This window comes from Bubalus kerabau, chromosome 7, assembly GCF_029407905.1.
Source record: "Bubalus kerabau isolate K-KA32 ecotype Philippines breed swamp buffalo chromosome 7, PCC_UOA_SB_1v2, whole genome shotgun sequence".
In the NCBI taxonomy this organism is placed as follows: Eukaryota; Metazoa; Chordata; class Mammalia; order Artiodactyla; family Bovidae; genus Bubalus; species Bubalus kerabau.
The window spans coordinates 24049668-24070656 of NC_073630.1; the positions used below are offsets into that span (position 1 = coordinate 24049668).

At 38.8% G+C, this 20989-nt stretch overlaps 1 protein-coding gene across 3 annotated transcripts in view; it reads left to right on the forward strand.

Annotated features, from left to right (window-relative positions):
• Window positions 1-20989, forward strand: part of NFKB1 (nuclear factor kappa B subunit 1) — a 121886-nt gene that overhangs the window by 36935 nt on the left and 63962 nt on the right. For all 3 annotated transcript variants that reach the window (XM_055587817.1, XM_055587819.1, XM_055587818.1), the window contains exon 5: window positions 1128-1226. In XM_055587817.1, the coding sequence (XP_055443792.1) occupies window positions 1128-1226 (99 nt within the window). The remainder of the gene's footprint in view (window positions 1-1127; window positions 1227-20989) is intronic.

Below are 20989 nucleotides of genomic sequence, written 5' to 3' on the forward strand. Positions count from 1 at the left end.
TCACTGAGCGCCACTATCCAGCTTGCAAGGTAGAAAGCCCCCACTAACAAGTAGTGGTGTGCGGAGCTTCTGAGGGCCAAGGATCTAGCACTGTTATATGAAGTCAGTCCCACAATAAAGTAAGCAAAAGGTGAGAATGTTCCTTAAAGTGTATTAACATATTCTTTTCATTAAAGGGTGTATTTGAAAAACGGAAGACCATTTGGTCAAGAGACTGTATATGTTGAAATCTCCCTTCATATGATGATGAGAGCCATTCTCATAAATGTCCTTGTTTTATTCTTGATATGCAAATATGCACAATTACAACTGTTAGCTTTTTAAGTCATAAAATGTTAAAACTGGAATAGACCTTGAATATGGTCTGGTCTAATCTTCTTAGTTGTATAAAAAAAATACATGGAGCTCATGTGTTTAATCAGCCTGCATAGTAAAGGCTTCTTGCTAATTCCTAATTGATACTACTGTGTCTATAAAAATTCTTGAGTTAATATATAAAGGGACTCTCTGGGTTTGGATTCATTCAGGTCAGTTAATATATCCAGATTGAACTTGATAGTATTAACAATCTTAAATCGAAACTTCTTACCTTCTGAACTGTTGAGAGTTACTGATCAGATGTGCGGGCTTGCATAGGCTGTGTTCTGTAACCCTGATGGGGTATATTTAACAAGACATTTCTGTATTCCCTCCTGAACCAACTGTCATCAGAGTAGGTAAAGGAATGCCTTTAAAAAAGAGTCAGAGAAGCTTAACTTTGAGTCATATGGCCCATTTCAGAGCTTGGCAGAAGCAGTGTGAGATGAGGAAACTCTGATGCAGGCAAGCTGTAGCATGTCGAGTCCTTAGGCCTAAAGTCTGCAGCAGTTTACTCTCCACATAGCACAGGAGGAGAGCTTCTGCAGGACCAGGGACCTGCCTTTTAAGCCACAGCTCAGGGCCCAAGTATCAGTTAACATCAATATTCATGATAAGGTTATGGGGAGAAGTGGTTCTCATATACAGTCCTCTTTCACAGTTTGTGTCTCCTCTAATACACAAGAATATAAAATTTGGGTGTAATTTTGTCCCTATAAGTTTTTTGTAAGTATTCCTCAAACTCGTTCGCCTTGTGTTCACCTTTGCAGAGAGGATTTCGTTTCCGTTATGTGTGTGAAGGCCCCTCCCATGGAGGGCTCCCCGGTGCGTCTAGTGAAAAGAACAAGAAGTCCTACCCTCAGGTCAAAGTAAGTTTGTGATGTGATGTCTTTCCATGTGAATTCTGGAAGATTTGGTGTCCTCAGAGCAAAAGAAAGGAATGCTTTAAATAACTACCATTTGTCTCTGCTTATAAGCTGAAGTGGTCACATGATTATTTATAATATTTATGTAGAAATGTGTCTCGTAGCAATAGAAGTGACAGATTCTAAAACTTAATATTTCCATTTAGTACAAATTATCTCAACATTAACAAAACTTTTATTATTTCTTAAAAATTATCTTAAACATTTGTTTAGTTGTATACTTCCTAAGACTTGAAAAATGCTTTGTGAGAGCGCTCAATTTCAGCTCTTTATAGAGATCTAGCAAAAAAACAAGACTCAGATGACTGTGTGGATTATATAGTAGAATACCTCAGATCATGAATTCTGATCCAGACTCTGCTACCAGCTGTGTGCCTTTGACTGAGATCCAACACTTCTAAACCTCAGTACCTGGATGTGCAAAATGCAGACTTGTTAAGGGTCTGTGCTTTGTAGTTGTCTAAAGATTGAATGAGAAAATCTATCTTAGTGGTCCAAAAGGGCCTCTGCTGGAGCAACTATTTGTCTGCACGTGATGGTCCTTGGAACATACTGCTTCATGACATGCTGTGGTGGGCTTAGCTGAACTTTTTCTACTTCTTCAGGTTCTTTTTCTTTCTTTGTATTTAATTGAGAATATCTTCCACTGACGTAGCTTGAGTTTTTTATTTTTGTAATGGGATGTCATGTTTCATAGACTGATTGCTAACAGTTTTGTAGGTAAACCAGTCAAATATTGCAGTTTCATTATTTATAAACATTTTCATTTGTACAAGACAGACCCTTAGTAAAATTGTGATATCAAAGAAATCGGTCTTTGGTTTTGCCAGCCTTACATTTTGTTCCCTCGTCTCCTCGTAGCCCGCTTCTAGGCCCAGGCCTTTCTAATTTCTTACCTCTGGTCCAAAACAAAAACCCTTGATTCTTTACCTCTTGAGTAATATTGTAGTATTAGTCCTATCCATTGTGTTTGCATTTTAAGTCTCCTATCTGAGCTCTTCTGTGGAATGAAAGATGTGTTTCCTGTTCAGGATTATTAGTCAGGATAAATATGGGTTTAGCCACAGATTTATGGTCTCTGGTCCTTTAGAATCTGAATGAGGAAATAACAACAGCAATTAAACAAAGGGATTAGCATTTATTAAGCACCAAAGATTTGCAAAGTGCTTTACATACATTTCCTCCTTGGAAGGAATGTTATGACCGAACTAGACAGCATATTAAAAAGTAGACATTACTTTGTCAACAAAGGTCCATCTAGTCAAGGCTATGGTTTTTCCAGTAGTCATATATGGATGTGAGAGTTGGACTATAAAGAAAGCTGAGCACAGAAGAATTGATGCTTTTGAACTGTGGTGTTGGAGAAGACTCTTTAGAGTCCCTTGGACTGCAAGGAGATCCAACCAGTCCATCCTAAATGAGATCAGTCCTGGGTGTTCTTTGGAAGGACTGATGCTGAGGCTGAAACTCCAATACTTTGGCCACCTGATGCGAAGAGCTGACTCATTTGAAAAGACCCTGATGCTGGGAAAGATTGAGGGCAGGAGGAGAAGGGGACGACAGAGGATGAGATGGTTGGATGACATCACCAACTCAATGGACATGAGTTTGAGTGAACTCTGGGAGTTGGTGATGGACAGGGAGGCCTGGAGTGCTGCAGTTCATGGGGTCACAAAGAACCGGACATGACTGAATAACTGAACTGAACTGAAACTTACATACATTATCTTTTCTATTCTCGTAACAGCCCTGGTAGGTAAAAAGTCTTAATACCTGTGAGGAAACCGAGGCTCTTAAAAGGGAGCCTTGCTGTCCTCACAGGACTGGTGGCTTGTCATCCTACAGCAGACTCTTGCTCATTGAACTGTCATGTGGAACATATGCATTTGGGAGACTGGGGGCAGGGACCTAGGGAATAGGACATGGGAGGATGGTAGTAAGATAAGACACAGAATTATAACTCTGGGCAATAAGAGAGAGGAGCTCAGGAATAATAGGTACTCAGATATCAGGGAGTCACATCCAATACATGTTTTTAACACGTGTCTGTGTGTCCTGTATATAAATACTGTATGTGTTCATATGTGTGGTACATATTATGGGCATTGACACTGATTATAATTGTAATTACTGAAGAATTAGCATTAAGAGTAAAACTGGGAGTTTTTTTCTGGACTGTCTCTGTAGAAACAAATATAAATTACAATATTGTCAAGTGTTGACTTGTATCACTCTAGTCTTTTGTAACTAAGTAACAGTTCTTGATACTAAAAGATACATAGTAGTAACTTTGTTATAGATTTGTTACCCAATGGAAAAACTTTATATATACTATTATGCTCAGTCTTCATACATCCCTCTCATGTAGTGGTTGATGCCTCACATTTACAAAATAGTCTAGAAATAAAACAACATAGTGGATATTCGATGTTCTTCTCAAATCATAGTTTATGTATCAAGGAGTTTAATACTTACTGGGAAATCTAGATATGTAAACAGCTAATTCTAAGGAAGTCAAAATATAAATGTGTATGATTAGTCATTATTGACCTTCAGCTGCAGCTTCACTATTTCACCCAATTGTTTTTTATTCACTAATTCAACATATATTTATTAAGCATTTAATCCAATTGTAAGAAAACATAGAGCAGTTCAGAGAGTCAGTTACAAACTATCATTGTTTTCTTAGCCTGTCATCATTCACTGAAAGTTTGTTAATAGTTAAAGGAAGTAATTTTATTTATCATAAAAGCTCTTAATCAGAAGAGCTGATATGGGGAGAAGAGAGAGTCAATCATGAGGTAGTTTTTCAAGAGCTCTTCTTCCAATATCACTTTTAATAATCTTTTTTACAAAAGATAGTTAAGGGTGAACTTTTGGTTTACAAAGGGATATAAATCCCTCTTACATGTAAAATGTAGGCGAAGGAAGGAATTGCCCTCAATGTGTGTCTTTATCAGGAAGATCGTCACAATCATCCGTGTCTGCAGCAGTTCACTAAGCACCCGCTCCATGTGAGGCTGCAAGAGTTGTGTGACAGATAGAGCTCGATCAGGGTTTCTCACACTCATCACTACTAATGTTTTGGGTGAGAAGACTTCCTGCTTTGGGAGATTTTCCAGTTCATTGGAGGGTATTCAGCAGCATCCCTGACTTATACCCACTAGATGCCAATAGCAGCGCTGTAGTTGTGACAACCAAACAATGTCTCCAGACGTTGCCGTATGTCCTGGGGGGCAGAATCACCCTGCTTGAGCATCACTGATCTAGATGCAAAGTCTAATCAACCTTAACCCTTCTTCTTTGCATACTTTTCTGCTATATAAGACAGTAACTCATAGGTTATATAGAATTGCCTAAGTCTATTATTCTGCACATATATATACTTTTCCTGATTATTAGATGTTTATTTTCAAGATGATGATCATGGTGACTCTATAATTTCTTCTAGAATGTCTGAGTTAGTGTGCCTGGATATTAAGGAGAAAGATAGAAAAGAGAAGAAAAAACATATCCTAAGCATTCCATATCCTATGATAACTGCATACCCAACAGTTAACATAGGAGTTCTGTTGGTCTCCGTTATAAACTGTTACAGAAGAGAAAGTGAAAGTGGAGATGGTTTCAGTCAAGGTTGTAAACCTGTGCAGCCGCTGTGCGAGAGCAATGAGAACATCTGTGCAGTGTCCGCAGCCTCCCTTCCCGTAGAGGGAGGTGTAATGGACAGTGTCCCCACAGTCTTCCCCAAATCCCATTTCTGCAGAAACTTCAGAGGGAGAGCATTTACATTTGCAGGAAGGAAATGATATTTCTTAAATTTACATATGATACATGTTTATTAAAGTATATTTGTTCAGGCTTAAGAGTGGAATGTTCTAGGCTCTGCCTTTTCCTCCTCTACAGCTTCTTACCTTCCTCTCTCTCCTCCAGCCTCATTCTTTCTCTTCTCATCATGCCTCTGGGAGAGCATACCACATCCTGGAGAGGCCCCTGGAACACAAGCATCCTGGTTCAGCATGCACTCAGTCTCACACAGGAGCAGTGAAGTGCTGACGGCCAGCCCGAAAGCTGTGGGGACTGGCTGTGGTTTGGCGGCTGCAGACCCCTAGCTGTGGTTTATAGAACTTGTAAACATATAACCTGCTTGGGTTTGTCTCTTGCTGATTGTCCAAACTTGATACCTAAAGTTAAACCATTTTAAAACCAACTCTAAGAGTCTACTCCAGTTCTCTGTTTGCTACTGGAATTTTGTCCCATGCTTAAAACCCCAATTCCAATAAGCTGCGTGTAGGCTAGGCTTAGACACACTCTTACTATGTTGAGATTATTTCTAGGATTAGGGCTATTGAGCCATCTGGTGTTCTACATGTTTCTTTCATGTCAGAGGATGCCATTTAGCTTTCAAGAGTTTTGCTATGTAACCCTTCACATTCTTTTTAAAACATTGTTTTAATTATAAAAAATTCCATGTGTATAGAACACTAAAAAATTGATGTAAAGGACACCATATACCACTACCTGATTTAATAGTGACAGTCATCCCTCAGTATCCTGGAGGATTGTTTCTAGGATCCCCACAGATGCCATAATTCGTGGATGCTCAAGTCCCTTTTATAAAATGCAGCAGTGTTTGCATATAACCTATGCACATCCTTCTGTATGCTCTAAACCATCTCCAGATTATTTTAATGCCTCAACAATGTAAATACTATATAAATAGTTACCAGTGTGCAGCAAATTTATTTTACTTTTTGGAACTTTCTGGAATTTAAAACATATTTTTTCCATCTGCAGTTGGTTGAATAACGAATGTGGAACCTGAGGATACAGAGGGCCAACTGTATTAACGTTTTACCATATTTGCTTCTGATCTCTTTCTAAAATAAAACATAGTTATTGCTGACGCCCCACCCATTGATCACTTTTCCCTGTTCTTCATAGGTAAATCACTGCTCTGAACTTTCCATCTCTGATAGAATTTTTTTTCTGGCTTTAACTCAAATTTTCTATTATACCTGGTGGCTTTTTTTTTTTTTTTTTTTTTTTTCAGGACAAATAAGTGTTAAGATGGGGATCCATTGAAGATTAGTGTTCACTTTAATTCTATTAGAGGCTTCCTTGGTGGTTTAGATGGTTAAGAATCTGCCTGCAATGTGGTAGACCCGGGTTCCATCCTTGGGGGGGAAGATCTGCTAGAGAAGGTAATGGCAACCCACTACAGTATTCTTGCCTGGAGAATTCCATGGACAGAGGAGCCTGGTGGGCTACAGTTCTTGGGGTTGCAAAGGGTTGGACACGACTGAGTGACTAACACTTTCACTTTCACTTTGATTCTATTGATTTCTTCTTTATTATTCAGATAAAATTTATCCATTGACAATGTGGAATTTATTCTGACTCCTACAGGAAGAAAATAATAATAATATTCAGAGAAAATCTAGGGAAAATATGCAGACTAACTTGCATAAATATGCAAAAATAAAGATACAGAAATATGTATCTTGCCCCCTTTAAAGGAAAGCTTTCCTGTTGTTAAACATTTAATAATCTATTTTACAGTCCTACCAAGTTCTCCTCTAAAGTTTCCTCAGTTCTGATTTCATCATGGAGCTCCAAATGGGAGAGGCTGGCAGAAAAGCACAAGTGCCTTCCTTGAGGCCAAGCCTGTCACTGCCTGTTTTTGACTCAGCAAGGAGTGCCAGGGAAGGCTCATTTCCCTCTTTCCCGAAAGTTATTCATGAGATTTTTTTTTTTATTAACCAAACTACCTTCCTCTTCACAGAGGTGGAAAGTTGCCAAGAGGAACAGCCCCACAGGGCTTCAGAAACCCTCACTGATTCTCTTCCAGAGTGGCCAGAGAGCCCCCATCCTCAGCCGATGTGACATCCTCCAGCTTGGCCCACTCCAACCAGAAAGCTGTCAGCGACCTTGGTTCTAAAATACGAGTAGCTGACCAGTCGGTATTCTTATTTTCTCTTTAGTTATAAATATCAAATGCAGTGGACTACAACTTGAAACGCAGCTGATGTAAGTGTAACTATTTTTAATCAAATGTTTTCTGAAAGCTGGTTCTCACATATGTTTTCTTTCCGGAGTGTTTCAGATTAAACAGAAGGCAAGTAATGAAATGTTTAGATCAACAACAGACAATGTTTATTGTCTCCCTGACCCCCACGATTTTTTTTTTTTCTTCTTAAGTCTCCACTCTTGGTGCCTCTCACTTTAAAATCCTAAATGTTAAGTTTCTGTCAAGGTCAGATGAAGACTGGCTGATCTCTTGTGGCATTTAGGGATATCACATATCCTTGTGTAATCTCCCTTTCCTTTGTATGGACTTGTCTGGTTTAGGAGGTTTGCCATTGTAAGTGTCTCTTTATAGTGCTGGTTTTGAATAATTTAATCTGACTCAGTCACTAAAAACAACAGGGACGAGGATCACCAATAGTCAATTAGGTTTGCACATAAAACCTCCTTCATAGCATTTATTAAAATTTCCATCAGTATCCCTAAGCTGTTCACTACTTGCAGAAAAATAACCGCATCTGCTAGACCAAGAGCCCTGTGCTCTGTATATTGAAGAAAAGCACTTTGTAACCTGGATCCCTTTTACTGGTTTCAGAAGGATTTGGAACTTCTTAATTCATATGCAGAAATTTATTGGGTTGGCCAAAAAGGTTCATTTGGGTTTTTAAACCCCAAGTGAACCTTTTTGGCAAACCCAATATGTGTGTGTATATATATTTTATATGTATATATATATATACACACACACATATTTCTGGGGAGATAAATATAACTTTCCATCAGATTTTCAAGTGGAAGGATTCAAACACAGTTAAGAACCAGTGCTGCAGAGTACGTATCACTTTAGCTTTCTGACAGCAGCTGATTTTAAAAATTGCTAACAAAAAGATATATAGGCTGTCTTTTTAAATTTTTTTTTATTTTTGTACTTTTTAAAAAGTACATTTTTGTATTTTTACCTGTTCTTAGTGAGTGGAAACAATTAAGTCTGCTCAACACAAGGCCCAGGAAAGCCTTCCTTCACTTTGGGTATCAGGTGGAGAAGCAAGGAGACATAGCAGCAATAGCCCTAAAAGGGAGTAGGCTTCACTGCTTTTTCTTTCTTGCTCTTCCACAGGGATGCTGATTAAGCATGACATTAACCATTAGTGGCTGAAGCCAAAAGAGAGAAAACAGTTCATTTAACAAATATTTATTGAGCACTCTGTGTCAGGTCCTGTCTTGGCAAGCAGACAAAACTCCTTCCATGTGTAACCATAACCTAGACTTCTAGATATTTTTCTTTCAAAAATTTTTCACTGGGCCTCCAGAACAAAATATTACCTTGTAGAATGTTTTTAAAAACAGCCCTCTAAATTTATGGTATGTAGTCACAGTGTACATTATGAACTAGAGAAAGCTACTCATGAGAAGAAACTTCTAGAACAAATGATAGCTGTGAAACGTAACTATTAGGAGTACAGTAAAAATGTAACTATTAACCTAATAGGCTTATTGAATTTACAGACAGTGTGAACCTTAAGCTTTGTTTTGGTCCATCATGCCTTGGTGACCTTCCTTAGTTGACTATTCCTATTTTTCTCTCATCCGCTTTTCCTTAAATACATTATTGTTCCTGGGACCATTATTTAATCAGAAGCAAATCTCGGATGGTTTCTTCCCACCCCAGGGGTTGAAGATTAGATAGCCTTTTCTCGTTTCATTTAAGAATTCAGGTCTCATCAGGTCACGTACTGGTAATTCTTCCTGATAAGGTAAGAACATACAGTATGGCCCCCAGAGGTGTAACACCTCCTCCTCCACAGACAAGCCGATTTTCAACTTGTCAGCAGATCTGGAGCTGAGGCTGCGAACTACCCTGCAGTCACAGCCTTCTCTCCCCACCCGCCAGGTGGATTTCAGACCAGAGTCCTCTAGTCTCCATCTCTCGCTGAGCTCTCATGTGGGTGGACTGCAGACTTTCACAGATAATGCCTCTCACCCTTAGGTCCCCATCCACCCAGAAGAACGATTGTAAGGATGGCTTGCTGTGCTTATTTACATGATCTCATTTAGTCATCACAGCCCACTGCAGTAGGTTCTATGATCCTTATTTGATAAATGAGGAAACCAAAGTCCACAGAAGTTAAAAAGCTTACCCTGGTCTGAGGCATGGAGCCCAAGATTTCTGTTCAGGTAGTGTGATTTAATAGTCCACACCATCATAGGAATACTATTAATTATAGGGGTTCTTTAAATCTATGGTTCTCGACCATGGATGTGCATCAGAATCACCCAAGAATATTTTACTGCAGAGATGTCAGGGGCCCACTCCACTCATGCTAAATCACTGTGGGTCCATTAGTATGGTAATTTTGTGATAATTTCTGAGGACTCATGTCATATAATGATGAGATAAAACAACAGGTGGATGAATAGGTAAACATGGTGTAACCATGGAATAGAATACTGTTTAAAAAATTATGAGGATTGCACAACATAGAAATACTTGAGACCTACTGTTAAGGAAAAAATCAGAATTCTAAATTAGAAATATCACTGAAGTGATTTAACTCAGTGAATGAGTTAAGATTAGGGATGGGAGAAAGAATTACCAAATTTAAAAATAGAACTGAAATAATTTCCTGAACTATAGCACAGAGAGAAGGAAAACTTGAAAGAAAGAGTGAGATACAGATTACAAAAGAAAGATTAAAGCTGTCTAATTGAAGTCCTGAAAGGAGATAATAAAGTTGCACATTTCTGGTTCTATACCTAGAGGTTCTCATCTAGGGTAAAGTTCAGGTGGCCTATGGACCATAATTTTAGGTGTTTTTCAAGAATTGGCCCTGAAGTCAGTCAGTTCATAGCTGAAAAGATGTTGATTCCTAGTTTTGCCATCTACTGACAATGTTGTTGGTATTTAATTTGGCCAAGTCTCAGTTTCTTCATTTGTAAAGTTGAGATAAGTAATACCTGCTTCATAGGATATACGTATAAATTGAGTTGTTCAGTGTATGGCACAGAGTAAACACTTAAAAGTGATCATTTGCGTCTATTTTTTGTATTCCAAAATACATTAATTTGAGTATTGAACGACAGTTTTGTTGATTGGTTTATGGAACCATGGAGCTACACAAAAGCTTCACCAGTCCACTAATTTATTTTCAGCACAACTTCACTAATTAATGTTGCTTCCACTCTATTTATGCCATGTCCTCCTTTCTAAAGTTACAAAGGTGGGAGATTGAAAACAGATGCTATGTCAAAAGCTTACTTTTAGATGTTACACATGATTTCTTATGAAAATATTGATTGGTAGCAAGAGGCCAGAAAGGCATTTATCAAATTCTTTTTAGGTTCTTTAACTGTGTCCTGTTAGGCATTATGCATCTGATAATTTGCACAAGTATTGTTTTAGCTTCCTAGAGCTGCCATAACAAATTACCACAAATTAGGTGGTTTAAAGCAATAGACATTTACTCTCTCACAGTTTTGGAAGCTACAAGTCGAAAATCAAGTTGTCAGCAAGGCCATGCTCCCTCTGAAGGCTCTATGGAAGAAGCCTTCCTTGCCTCTTTGTAGCTTCTGGTGGTTGCTGGCAATCCTTGACATTCTTTGGCTTGTAGCTGTATCACTCCAGTTTCTGCCTCTGTCTTCCCCAGACTTCCCCTTTGTCTTTCTGTGTCTGAATCTCCTTTTCTCCCATAAAGACAACAGTCATTGTGTTTAGGGCCCACCGTAATCCAGTCTGATCTCATCTTAATTATGTCTGCGAAGACCCCATTTCCAAATAAGACCACATTCTGAGGTTCTGGGTAGACTTGAATTTAGGGAGGATAATATTCAACCCATTACAAGTATCTTATGGCATTAAACTTATAAAGCAATGGTTCTGAAAGTCTGGGATAATGACCATTTTAGGCCCAATATGCACTGGGAAAGATATTTACATGTATCCATGGTATCTCTTACGTGCATGGCTTCAGTTGTGTCTGCCTCTTTGCAACCCTATGGACTATGTAAGCATATCAGGTTCCTCTGTCCATGGGATTCTCCAGGCAAGAATGCTGGAGTGGGTTGCCATCCCCTTCTTCAGGGGATCTTCCCAACCCGGGGATCAAACCTACATCTCTTAATCTCCCACATATACAACTAGTACCACCTGGGATCATTATTATTAAAAAATCTTTCAAGTTGGAAAGTTTTCCAGTATTTTGAATATTTTCTAACAGAATAATTCCTGTGATCTCTCTCCATTGAGTAAATGGTGGGCCTTAAATACAGTTGTGCCCTAGTAAATGCTTAACAATTGACTGTCCAAGAAAAAAAAAAAAGGAAATCAAAACAAAACCCTGATTTGTAGTATTTGTTAATTTTCTTGATGTAAATACTTATACTATGATCACTTTCAAGCTATCAACATAAAGTCAACTGGTTTGCAAATTTTCTGAAAATTTAACAGTTCCTGTGAGTTGGTCAAGCCAATTCTAGCATACCACTGCAAGATTTCATAAGCAAAGCAGATATGAGATCACATCCTGGATATTAACCTAATGAGCAGTAGTCATATCGAGAGAAGATAATAAATCGCTTCATGTAAGGTTCTTTATTCATGTGTTAGTTACATAATACCTAGGGACTTTGCAGAATCTGAGTAAACCCATTGAGTTGCTATATGACATCTGTCATATGGTAGTTAAATAGAGCTGTGGTTTAGTGAGCAAAATAACATACTTGAAAGCAAAAGCTAGATTTTACTTGAGATTATATGATTTACAGATAGCGTGACCTCCAACAAGTCACATAATCTCGTCAGACTTTATTTTCCTCATTTATAAAATGAAAATAAAAAATACCTACTTTGCATAAATATGAATTGTATTAGGGTTAAGTAATTGTCATAATAGCATCTAGCACAGTCGTGGCACATCTATAGCATTAAATGTTCATTTGGGACATTTTATGTTTTTAAGACTAAATATGATAGCGCCATGAAGGGAGGAGATTTTTTTTTTTTTCCCGTTGTGTTTACTGCTGTATGTTCAGCACCTGGAATAATACGTAGTATATAGTAGTTAGCCAGTAATTATCTGTATAGGACATGAATCGTCAATGTGCAGGAGATGCTGGAATTATCTTTCCCAGACTATCACTAATACTATCATAATTTCTCTAAAGAAGAGACAAATAGTCTATATAACTATTATATAGACATAATAGTCATAGGTTGTTATTGAAAATACAGTCTTCAACCAGCCTTCACAGCTCGCCTCCGCCTGCTGTTCCATCTTGTTCTTCCTGTCTCACCAGCCTCCTTTTCCTTTTCCTCCCCCATTCACCTGACTTTGGAATCCCGTGTCCCATGTCCCAGTCAGTGAGTTGGAACGCTATAACTTAGACCCTGGGCATGACACCAGACTTCGAGGTTGAAATGGAGCTTTGTCTGCCTCAGTCTCTCTATTGGAATCTTTCTATGGCCATGAGAGAAAAATCAACTAAACTAAGCAGCAAATGGTAACTTATTTGTTTAAAAAGTTGGAAAGTCCAAAGGAAAAGCTAGCTAGCTTCAAAGCCCACTGGATTCAGAGCTGACACTGTCATTTGGCTTCTCTCTGCTCCTCAGCTCTGACTTCTGTTTTTCAGATTTCCATCTTCAGCTCTGCAAGGTGGCCACAGCAGCAGTCTCAGGCTCACCTTGTTAGGGCACCGGCTCCTGCAGCAGAGTCTGCTTTCCTGGAAGCTGAAACAGGTTTCAGGGGTCCCAGATCAAAGGTTTCCAGGCCCTCATGGTCTGCCTTGTTTCATAGCCCATCCCTGGAGGTCACACCTGGGACAGAGTGTGTGAGGCAAGGTGATTGTGTTAATAACCATTCGCAGCCTCCACACTCTGGATCTGGCAGCGGGGTTAGCTGCACCTCGGACATGTAGACGAAGGTGGGAGGTGGATCCCCAAGCACAACATATGAGGACTGGTAAACTCCAAAGGGGGAACCAAAATAACAAATAGCAATCATTTCTCCCCGCCGTGAGCAATCTAAGACATCTAAACCCACTTTGTTCCAGAAATTGTGTGATCGCGTGTACTCCCTCACTAGAGAATGTCTAGTCTGTGTGCCATTCCTGTTTTATTTTTTAAGTAAGAAGTTTTTTATTTATTTAAAAGTGTCACATAGAAATTAATAGAAAATCAAATAATACAAAGATACATACAGTGAAAAGTAAGCTTCCCTTCTTTCTATGATTCCTCTCCCCTCCAGAGAGAAGCACTGCTTTGAATTTCTTTGGGTAAGCTTCCAAAAATATTCCATGCATACACAAATCTATGTGTACATATGTTTATGTGTGTAAGCACCATGTGTATCCAAGTACATGTAAACTATACAGCATATTCATCTATCTATACACACTCTTATATTCTGTTAATCTATAAAATACTCTGCCTCTTGCTTTTCTCACTTAATGAGCTTCGTAGGACATTCCTCAGCAGCTTATAGATATCTAGGGAAGTGATATAGTAAAATGATTAGTAGCAGACTCTAGAGCATGATACCTTGGGTTCAAATCCAACTCTGCCCATTATTAGTTGTTTAATCTTGGACAACTTGGTTAACCTCTCTACATCTGTAAAAAGGGAAGGTTAAGAGTCCTTACCTCCCAGGGTTGTTGGAAAGATTAAAATGAGTTAGTACATGTAAAGAGCAGTGCCCAACGCATGGTAAGTGCTCTGTGAATGTCAGCTTTGGGAACCTACCTTATTCTTGGTAAGGCATTTCATTCATCATACACTGCTTCTCACGCTGCTTTTGTACATGTACCATCTTTTGTAGTCTCTGAATCTGTCTGCTTTCCTTTCTCCTGGTAAAGACAAGCTCAAAAAGCCTACCTGCTCTGATAATCCTACTTGATTCTGATTTTTCCCTGACTCCAGGGTCTTTATATTTTTTAAATGTATTTTGTTATTAACTTGACTTTTAATAGCCATGAAGTTTTTTCTATGAGTGTTCTTTATGAATTGTGGGATATTTTGTCCTGAATTTAATTTTATCTCTTCGGAATATCATTTCAGCTCCTTGTCATGTAATTTATTTCTTATGTAGTTTTCTGACACATTTATCAGCAATCACTCTTTCAGAAATCTGCCTGAGTTGACCTCTGAGTGTTCCTCCTTAATCAGCCCGTGAAATCTTTGAATGCATCTACCACTGTTCATCATATTCATTTAGTTACTTGCTTACATGCCTGTCTCCCCACCTCTAGACCTTATTTCTTGAGGACAGGCACCACGTCTTATTTCTTCATGATATTCTTCTATTGGGAGATGTACAACAAATATTTACTGAACTAAACTGAGTTCTCTTTCATTCTTTGGGTAGTCAATTGTTGCTCACTAATTAGAAACTTAACTAGAAATAGAAACTTAAATAGAAAGTAAGCTTGTTTAGTTAAAACTTGACCAAGAAGGGTTTCTTTCTCCACTTCCTCCATCTTATCCCTTTATGTAGTGTAGATATGCTGATGACTCCAGATTCTTTTATCTGGCCTAGACTTCTACTCTGAAATCTAGGCTCCAGGCTTAGATGCTTGATTGACATCATTTGGATATCTGGTAGTTAACAAACTGAATTCTGAATCTTCCCTACCAATCTAGTCCTCCTAATCTCTCTCCTTTCTCAGGAAATGGCAGCTCTATCCTTCCAGTTGCTCAGGTCAGAAACCTTGGAGTTATCCTGAGCTACCCTAACCCATCAGTTCATCCCATTGGCTGTGCCTTCAAAACTTACCTAGAATCTAATCATTTGTCACCACTGTAGCCAACCTGTACGAGCTACCATCCTTAACATCTTTTTCCAGTGGTTTTAGCTTCCATGGATGATTCTGTGGTGAATCAATTGTTATCAGTAGTTGATGATTACAAATTTGTGTATTTATATCACTTTTTTTTTCATTTTTGTTATAGAAATTTTGTCAACTGAAATTCTCTTTAAAAAGAAATTCTGTTTAAAAAAAACAAAAACAATCTCTGTTCTTCACATTCCTTTAAAAACTTTACTTAGTTTCTCTAGGTACTCATGGATTTTTTGTTTGTTTGTTTTTCAGTGTATTATAAGCCACTCCAGTCATTATTTATTTTGACGTTAAAATTGTCTGACTCTTAGCCAGTAGGAGTCTTTCATGCTAGCTTCTATATCCTTTTGACATGTCCCCGCTCCATTTTGAATATTTCCTTATTTATGAAGTAATATGATACTCTCAGTTCATCCTATACTTTTCCTACCCCAGTCCTGTAATCAGCCATCTCTCCAAGAAGCCCTGGTTCCTTTTATTGGAGAAATTTCTTCCAGTCTGTTTCATTAGGCAGAGCTCGAACACTGTGTTTTTGTTTGTTTGTTTTTAATCTTGAATTCATACTGATACCTTTTAATTCCAGTCTGACATCCCTTCTTCCTCTGTTCCATGTTTGTATTGTGTTTCTCCAATAATGAAGACCTTAGTTGCCAGTGATACCAGCATACCCACGCAGTTTGCTCAGTCATTTGATACATACAGAATAGCTTCAGAATCGCTATACCAATATCAGTACTAGCTGTGAACTTACTAAATATACAGTTGTTGTTGTTGTTTTTTACAGTTCTTCTGACCTTTAAATATATTCAAGAGAGGGTAGTCAAGAGTAATATGTTCAGAAATTATTAGGATAATTTTTTCCTTCTATGTAGCTACAGTGCCATTAGAAATATAGTCAAATTTTTTGTTTTTGTTCAGTTTCAGAGATTTCCCATCTTACTGATTTAATTTTATTTTTTCAATATCAACATTTATCAGTCTCATATGAGATGAACCAGACCCTTTAGAAGTCATTATAACGTCATTGTTTTATTGCTTTTTAAAATAGTAACAAAGAAAAGGGATCAGTCAGAGCCTTGATTTAAATTGTACTCTGGATTGTTAGTTCAGAAACCTGAATGCATCTAAGCCTAGGACATTCCATCTGTAGATTTTACAGCCGCCTTGACCTTCCCTCATATTCATGGAGCACATGTCCTGTGCCAGGCACGGCGCTGAGCTCTGTGGCCACATGCTCGAATGTGGTCATCTCTGCCCCCAGCCCCATGTGAACAGGCAGGGGACGGTTCACACAGGCACGCAAGATGATGACACGAGTGTTACTCAGGATTCGCTGGAGGAGCGCCGCCTCAAAGGGTGTTCCGCAGTGTGTGTGCGTGTGTGTGTGTAGGGCTGGGGGGCCGCCTCAAAGGGTGTTCCGCAGTGTGTGTGCGTGTGTGTGTGTAGGGCTGGGGGGCCTCCTCAAAGGATGTTCCACAGTGTGTGTGCGTGTGTGTGTGTGTAGGGCTAGGGGGCCTCCTCAAAGGATGTTCTGCGTGTGTGTGTAGGTAGGTAGGTGTGTAGGGCTAGGGGACCTCTTCAAAGGATGTTCTGCGGTGTGTGTGTGTGTGTGTGTGTGTCTGTATCTGTATCTGTGTTTGTGTGTGTCTGTGTGTGTGTGTGTAGGTAGGTAGGTGTGTAGGGCTAGGAGGAAGTGCACCTTTACTTTGAAATCACCTCCTGGCTAGGTAGTCTCAACTTCTGTTTTTTGACGGAATGCTCATGGCATTTGAAAGATGATGCATTTTCAAACTAGAGACCAGAGAGCTAGGTATCCATTTCAGGCACCTTAGTAAGAGCAAATCACACCAGATATATCTCACTGTTTTCTTTGGCAGGGTTTCTGGGATGGTGTAATACTGAGATGTTGGAGATCTCTGGTTTGGTACTTAGGGGTTAACAGTATTTCTCATGTTGGTGATGTCAACCTGGGGGGATATTTCTAGCCTCAGGGATCTTTCTGCAGCTACTTCAGTGTATTTTATCATTGTCTTCAGTGGATGTTTTATCAAGTTTGCGGTGACATGGAGTGATAGATAACAAATAATTTAAGTTCAAATTCAATTTGAAAAGCTGAGGCAAAGAGCTACATTCTTTTTTAATATAAAATTTATTACTTTTGAGTTTTAAAATTCAGAAATATATTTCAGCATCCATATCTCCATCAAAACAAAGGCCTAACTTTCTTTTTGTTGTCATGTCTCTTTTTTAAAAAAATCATTTTTAATTGAAGGGTAATTGCTTTACAATATTGTGTTGGTTTCTGCCATACATCAACATGAACATCAATAGGAATACATATGTCCCCTCCCTCTTGGCCCACCCACCCCATCCCACCCCTCCAGGTTGTCACAGAACACCAGTTTGAGCTCCCTGAGTCATACAGCAAATTCCCACTGGCTATCTGTTTTACATGTGGTTTATATGTTTCCATGTTACTCTCTCCATTCATCCCACCCTCTCCTATGGCTAACTTCTTAGGCAATGCTATTTTAAAAAGCTGAATGCCTCCAGAAAACAAATTACTACAAGTACAGGGTGGGAGGGATATGCATGCAAAGAAATCTAGAAGTTTTAGTTAATAATGGACTCAACATGAACCAACAGTGTGATGTGACAGCCAAACAAGTTTGCACATCGGGCTCCCTTAATAGAAGGGTAGTATTTAAGACCAGACAGTGGTCTCACTCTTGCACCAGGAAAACTGTGTACCCTGCTTCGTACCACCATTGTAGAGAAATAAAAACCAACTTGAATGGGTTCAGAGCAGAATGGTGACTGAACCTAAACCTTCCTCAAAGTGAGGTAGTCACAGCCTGGCAAATTTGGTTGTCTTCAAACATTTGGACAGCTGTCATAGGAGAGAAGACAACCAAATTTGCCAGGTAGTGACTACCTCACTTTGAGGAAGGTTTAGGTTCAGTCACCATTCTGCTCTGAACCCATTCAAGTTGGTTTTTATTTCTCTACAATGGTGGTGCGAAGCAGGGTACACAGTTTTCCTGGTGCAAGAGTGAGACCACTGTCTGGTCTTAAATACCACCCTTCTATTAAGGGAGCCCCATGTGCAAACTTGTTTGGCTGTCACATCACGCTGTTGGTTCGTGTTGAGTCCATTATTAACTAAAACTTCTAGATTTCTTTTAGACGGCTGTCAGGAGAAGGCAATGGCACCCCACTCCAGTACTTTTGCCTGGAAAATCCCATGGACGGAGGAGCCTGGTGGGCTGCAGTCCATGGGGTCGCTAAGAGTCCGACACGACTGAGCGCCTTCACTTTCACTTTTCACTTTCATGCATTGGAGGAGGAAATGGCAACCCACTCCAGTGTTCTTGCCTGGAGAATCCCAGGGACGGCGGGGCCTGGTGGGCTGCCGTCTATGGGGTCGCACAGAGTTGGACACCACTGAAGCGACTTAGCAGTAGCAGCAGCAGCATAGGAGAGAAGGATGAGATATGTCCTGTCTGTCCCAAGAAGATGTGATTAAAAAGCACTGGGTGGAGCCCTGGGAGAGAAAGGGTTCGGTTGTTACTGAGAGTCAGAGCTGCCTGAGGGTGGAATGTATAGCCTCAGGATGAAGTTCATTATCATTGGACTGGTTCAAAAATAAGCTAAAATACTACAGGGCAAGGAAGTACTTTATGTTAAGATGCTTAATGAGAAGTAGATCCCTTTTTTATACCTTTCAAAAGAGTTTTTACTTAATAAATTGTACTTCATAATAAGGGAAAAATCAAGATTTGATTATAGGGAAGTTATAATTTTCTGGCAAATCTCTAAAAGTAATAGAAATTAATTGCTTGGAGAACATTTTATCTAAGTATAAAAGTACATGATTTATTTCATATACTTTGTGTTTTAGTCCGCATAGGCTGAACGATATGAAGTTATCACGTGGGAGGGTTTTTAGCAGGTTTAAAGTACTACCATTTTTCCAGATTGCTGGCTGATGTTATCCTCAACCATGTTAGAAATTTTGGTGTTTCTCCCTTCCTTCATTTGCTTACATCATAGTATGTAGATGGTACAATATGTTGGTTAACCTCAGTCTGACACTTATATCGTGTTTTCTCTTTTGCCCCATCAGTGTCTGGGATGTAAATTAACCAATAAAGTGACAACAAGAAATCAGACAGAGAAAATTTCCCATTTCTACTCGTAATTCTCCTAATTTTGTAGGGGTTTTCCACAGGAAATCACAGAAGAATAGCTGAAATGCTTTATCTTATGTACTTTTCTTCTGAAGGAGCAGTTAATTGTCTTCTTTGCAGAGTGGTCTAAATTCTCGTACCAGGCAGCTGTGTTTACTATAGTACAAATTAAATTCTTTGCTAAATGATGTCTCTAAGTACTTTCGATCATTAAGAGCCAAATTATTTAGTTACTTCTCTACCCAGTGGATTTCAGTGAAGGCGATATGATGGGTTTTCTAAGCAAGAAAAATATAACATGAGGATATTTATATGCCTTTAAACAGAAATAAATCAGTGATATTTAATTCCAAGTAAATTTGAATATTACAGAGTCAGAGGATACTCCATTATCTCAAATTAGGTTTGTATCAAAGACAGTGTGCTGAGAGACTTTCAGTTCAGTCAGGTCAGTCGCTCAGTCGTGTCCGACTCTTTGCGACCCCATGAATCGCAGCACGCCAGGCCTCCCTGTGCATCACCAACTCCTGGAGTTCACCCTGACTCATTTCCATCGAGTCAGTGATGCCATCCAGCCATCTCATCCTCTGTTGTCCCTTTCTCCTCCTGCCCCCAGTCCCTCCCAGCATCAGAGTCTTTTCCAATGAGTCAACTCTTTGCATGAGAGACTTTAGGCTATTTTAAAAGACTGTTTAAAACTTGTATTAATAATTTTTGTCTTCAAAGAATAAATCCCCCAATTAAAATCTTTATTTTGCACATACTTCAGCCATACCTTACATGTTATCTAATCCTCCTAGTTATTTTTATGTAGTTTGTAAGAATTAAAAAAAAAGTCTTTTGTAGATTAAAATTTTTCATTCTGTCTTTGTTTGGCTTGTATATTTCTCTCCCACCCCCTACTTGTGTAATCAAAGCATTTTTGACCTATCTTCAGGAAAGTCAGTCCTTTATTATCAAGATTTAACTACCCAGGGCAGTGCCCTCCTTGGATTTACTGAAACTAAATGCTTTGATTACTCAATTTCAGTTTTGATGAGAAAAGTTGAAATCTTTGCCTAACATAAAGGTTTTTCTTTGTCTCTAAATTTTGATTTTCCATGCTATCAGAGGCCCCATTACAACAGGTAATTTGAGTGTTGATTGTATGTTTTCTCAGTTTGTAATTGTGTTAAATGTATCTAAAATGTTCACAGTTTTACAAATTAAGCTTACCATTAGGGTCCTTCCAACTCAGAAATTCTGTGGTTTTAAGCTTTTATTTTTTTGAAATATGTTTGAAATATTTCAGTTAGAAAATGTGATCTTTGCTTGTTGTCCTGTGTGTCCTCTCCTATATATATATGAGTAGGAATCATAGAATTTTAGAGCTGGAAGATGTATTCAATGTTATCTTGTGATTCTACACATGAAGAGTTCAGAAGCCCAAAGAGGCTAGGGGACTAACACAGGGTCACAGCAGGAACTGGCAGCTGGAACCCTGGCCACTTACTGGAGCACTAAAAATTAACTCACATGTTTTTAATCTGAAAATGTTCAGACTTCTGGAGAATCTTCTTCTACAAATTTAAGAATTTGAGGTATTCTTTTACAAATTTAAGAATGTTGACGCGTTTATATTAAGCACAATTTACTATTAAATTCTATAAACAGTACTGTCATGCC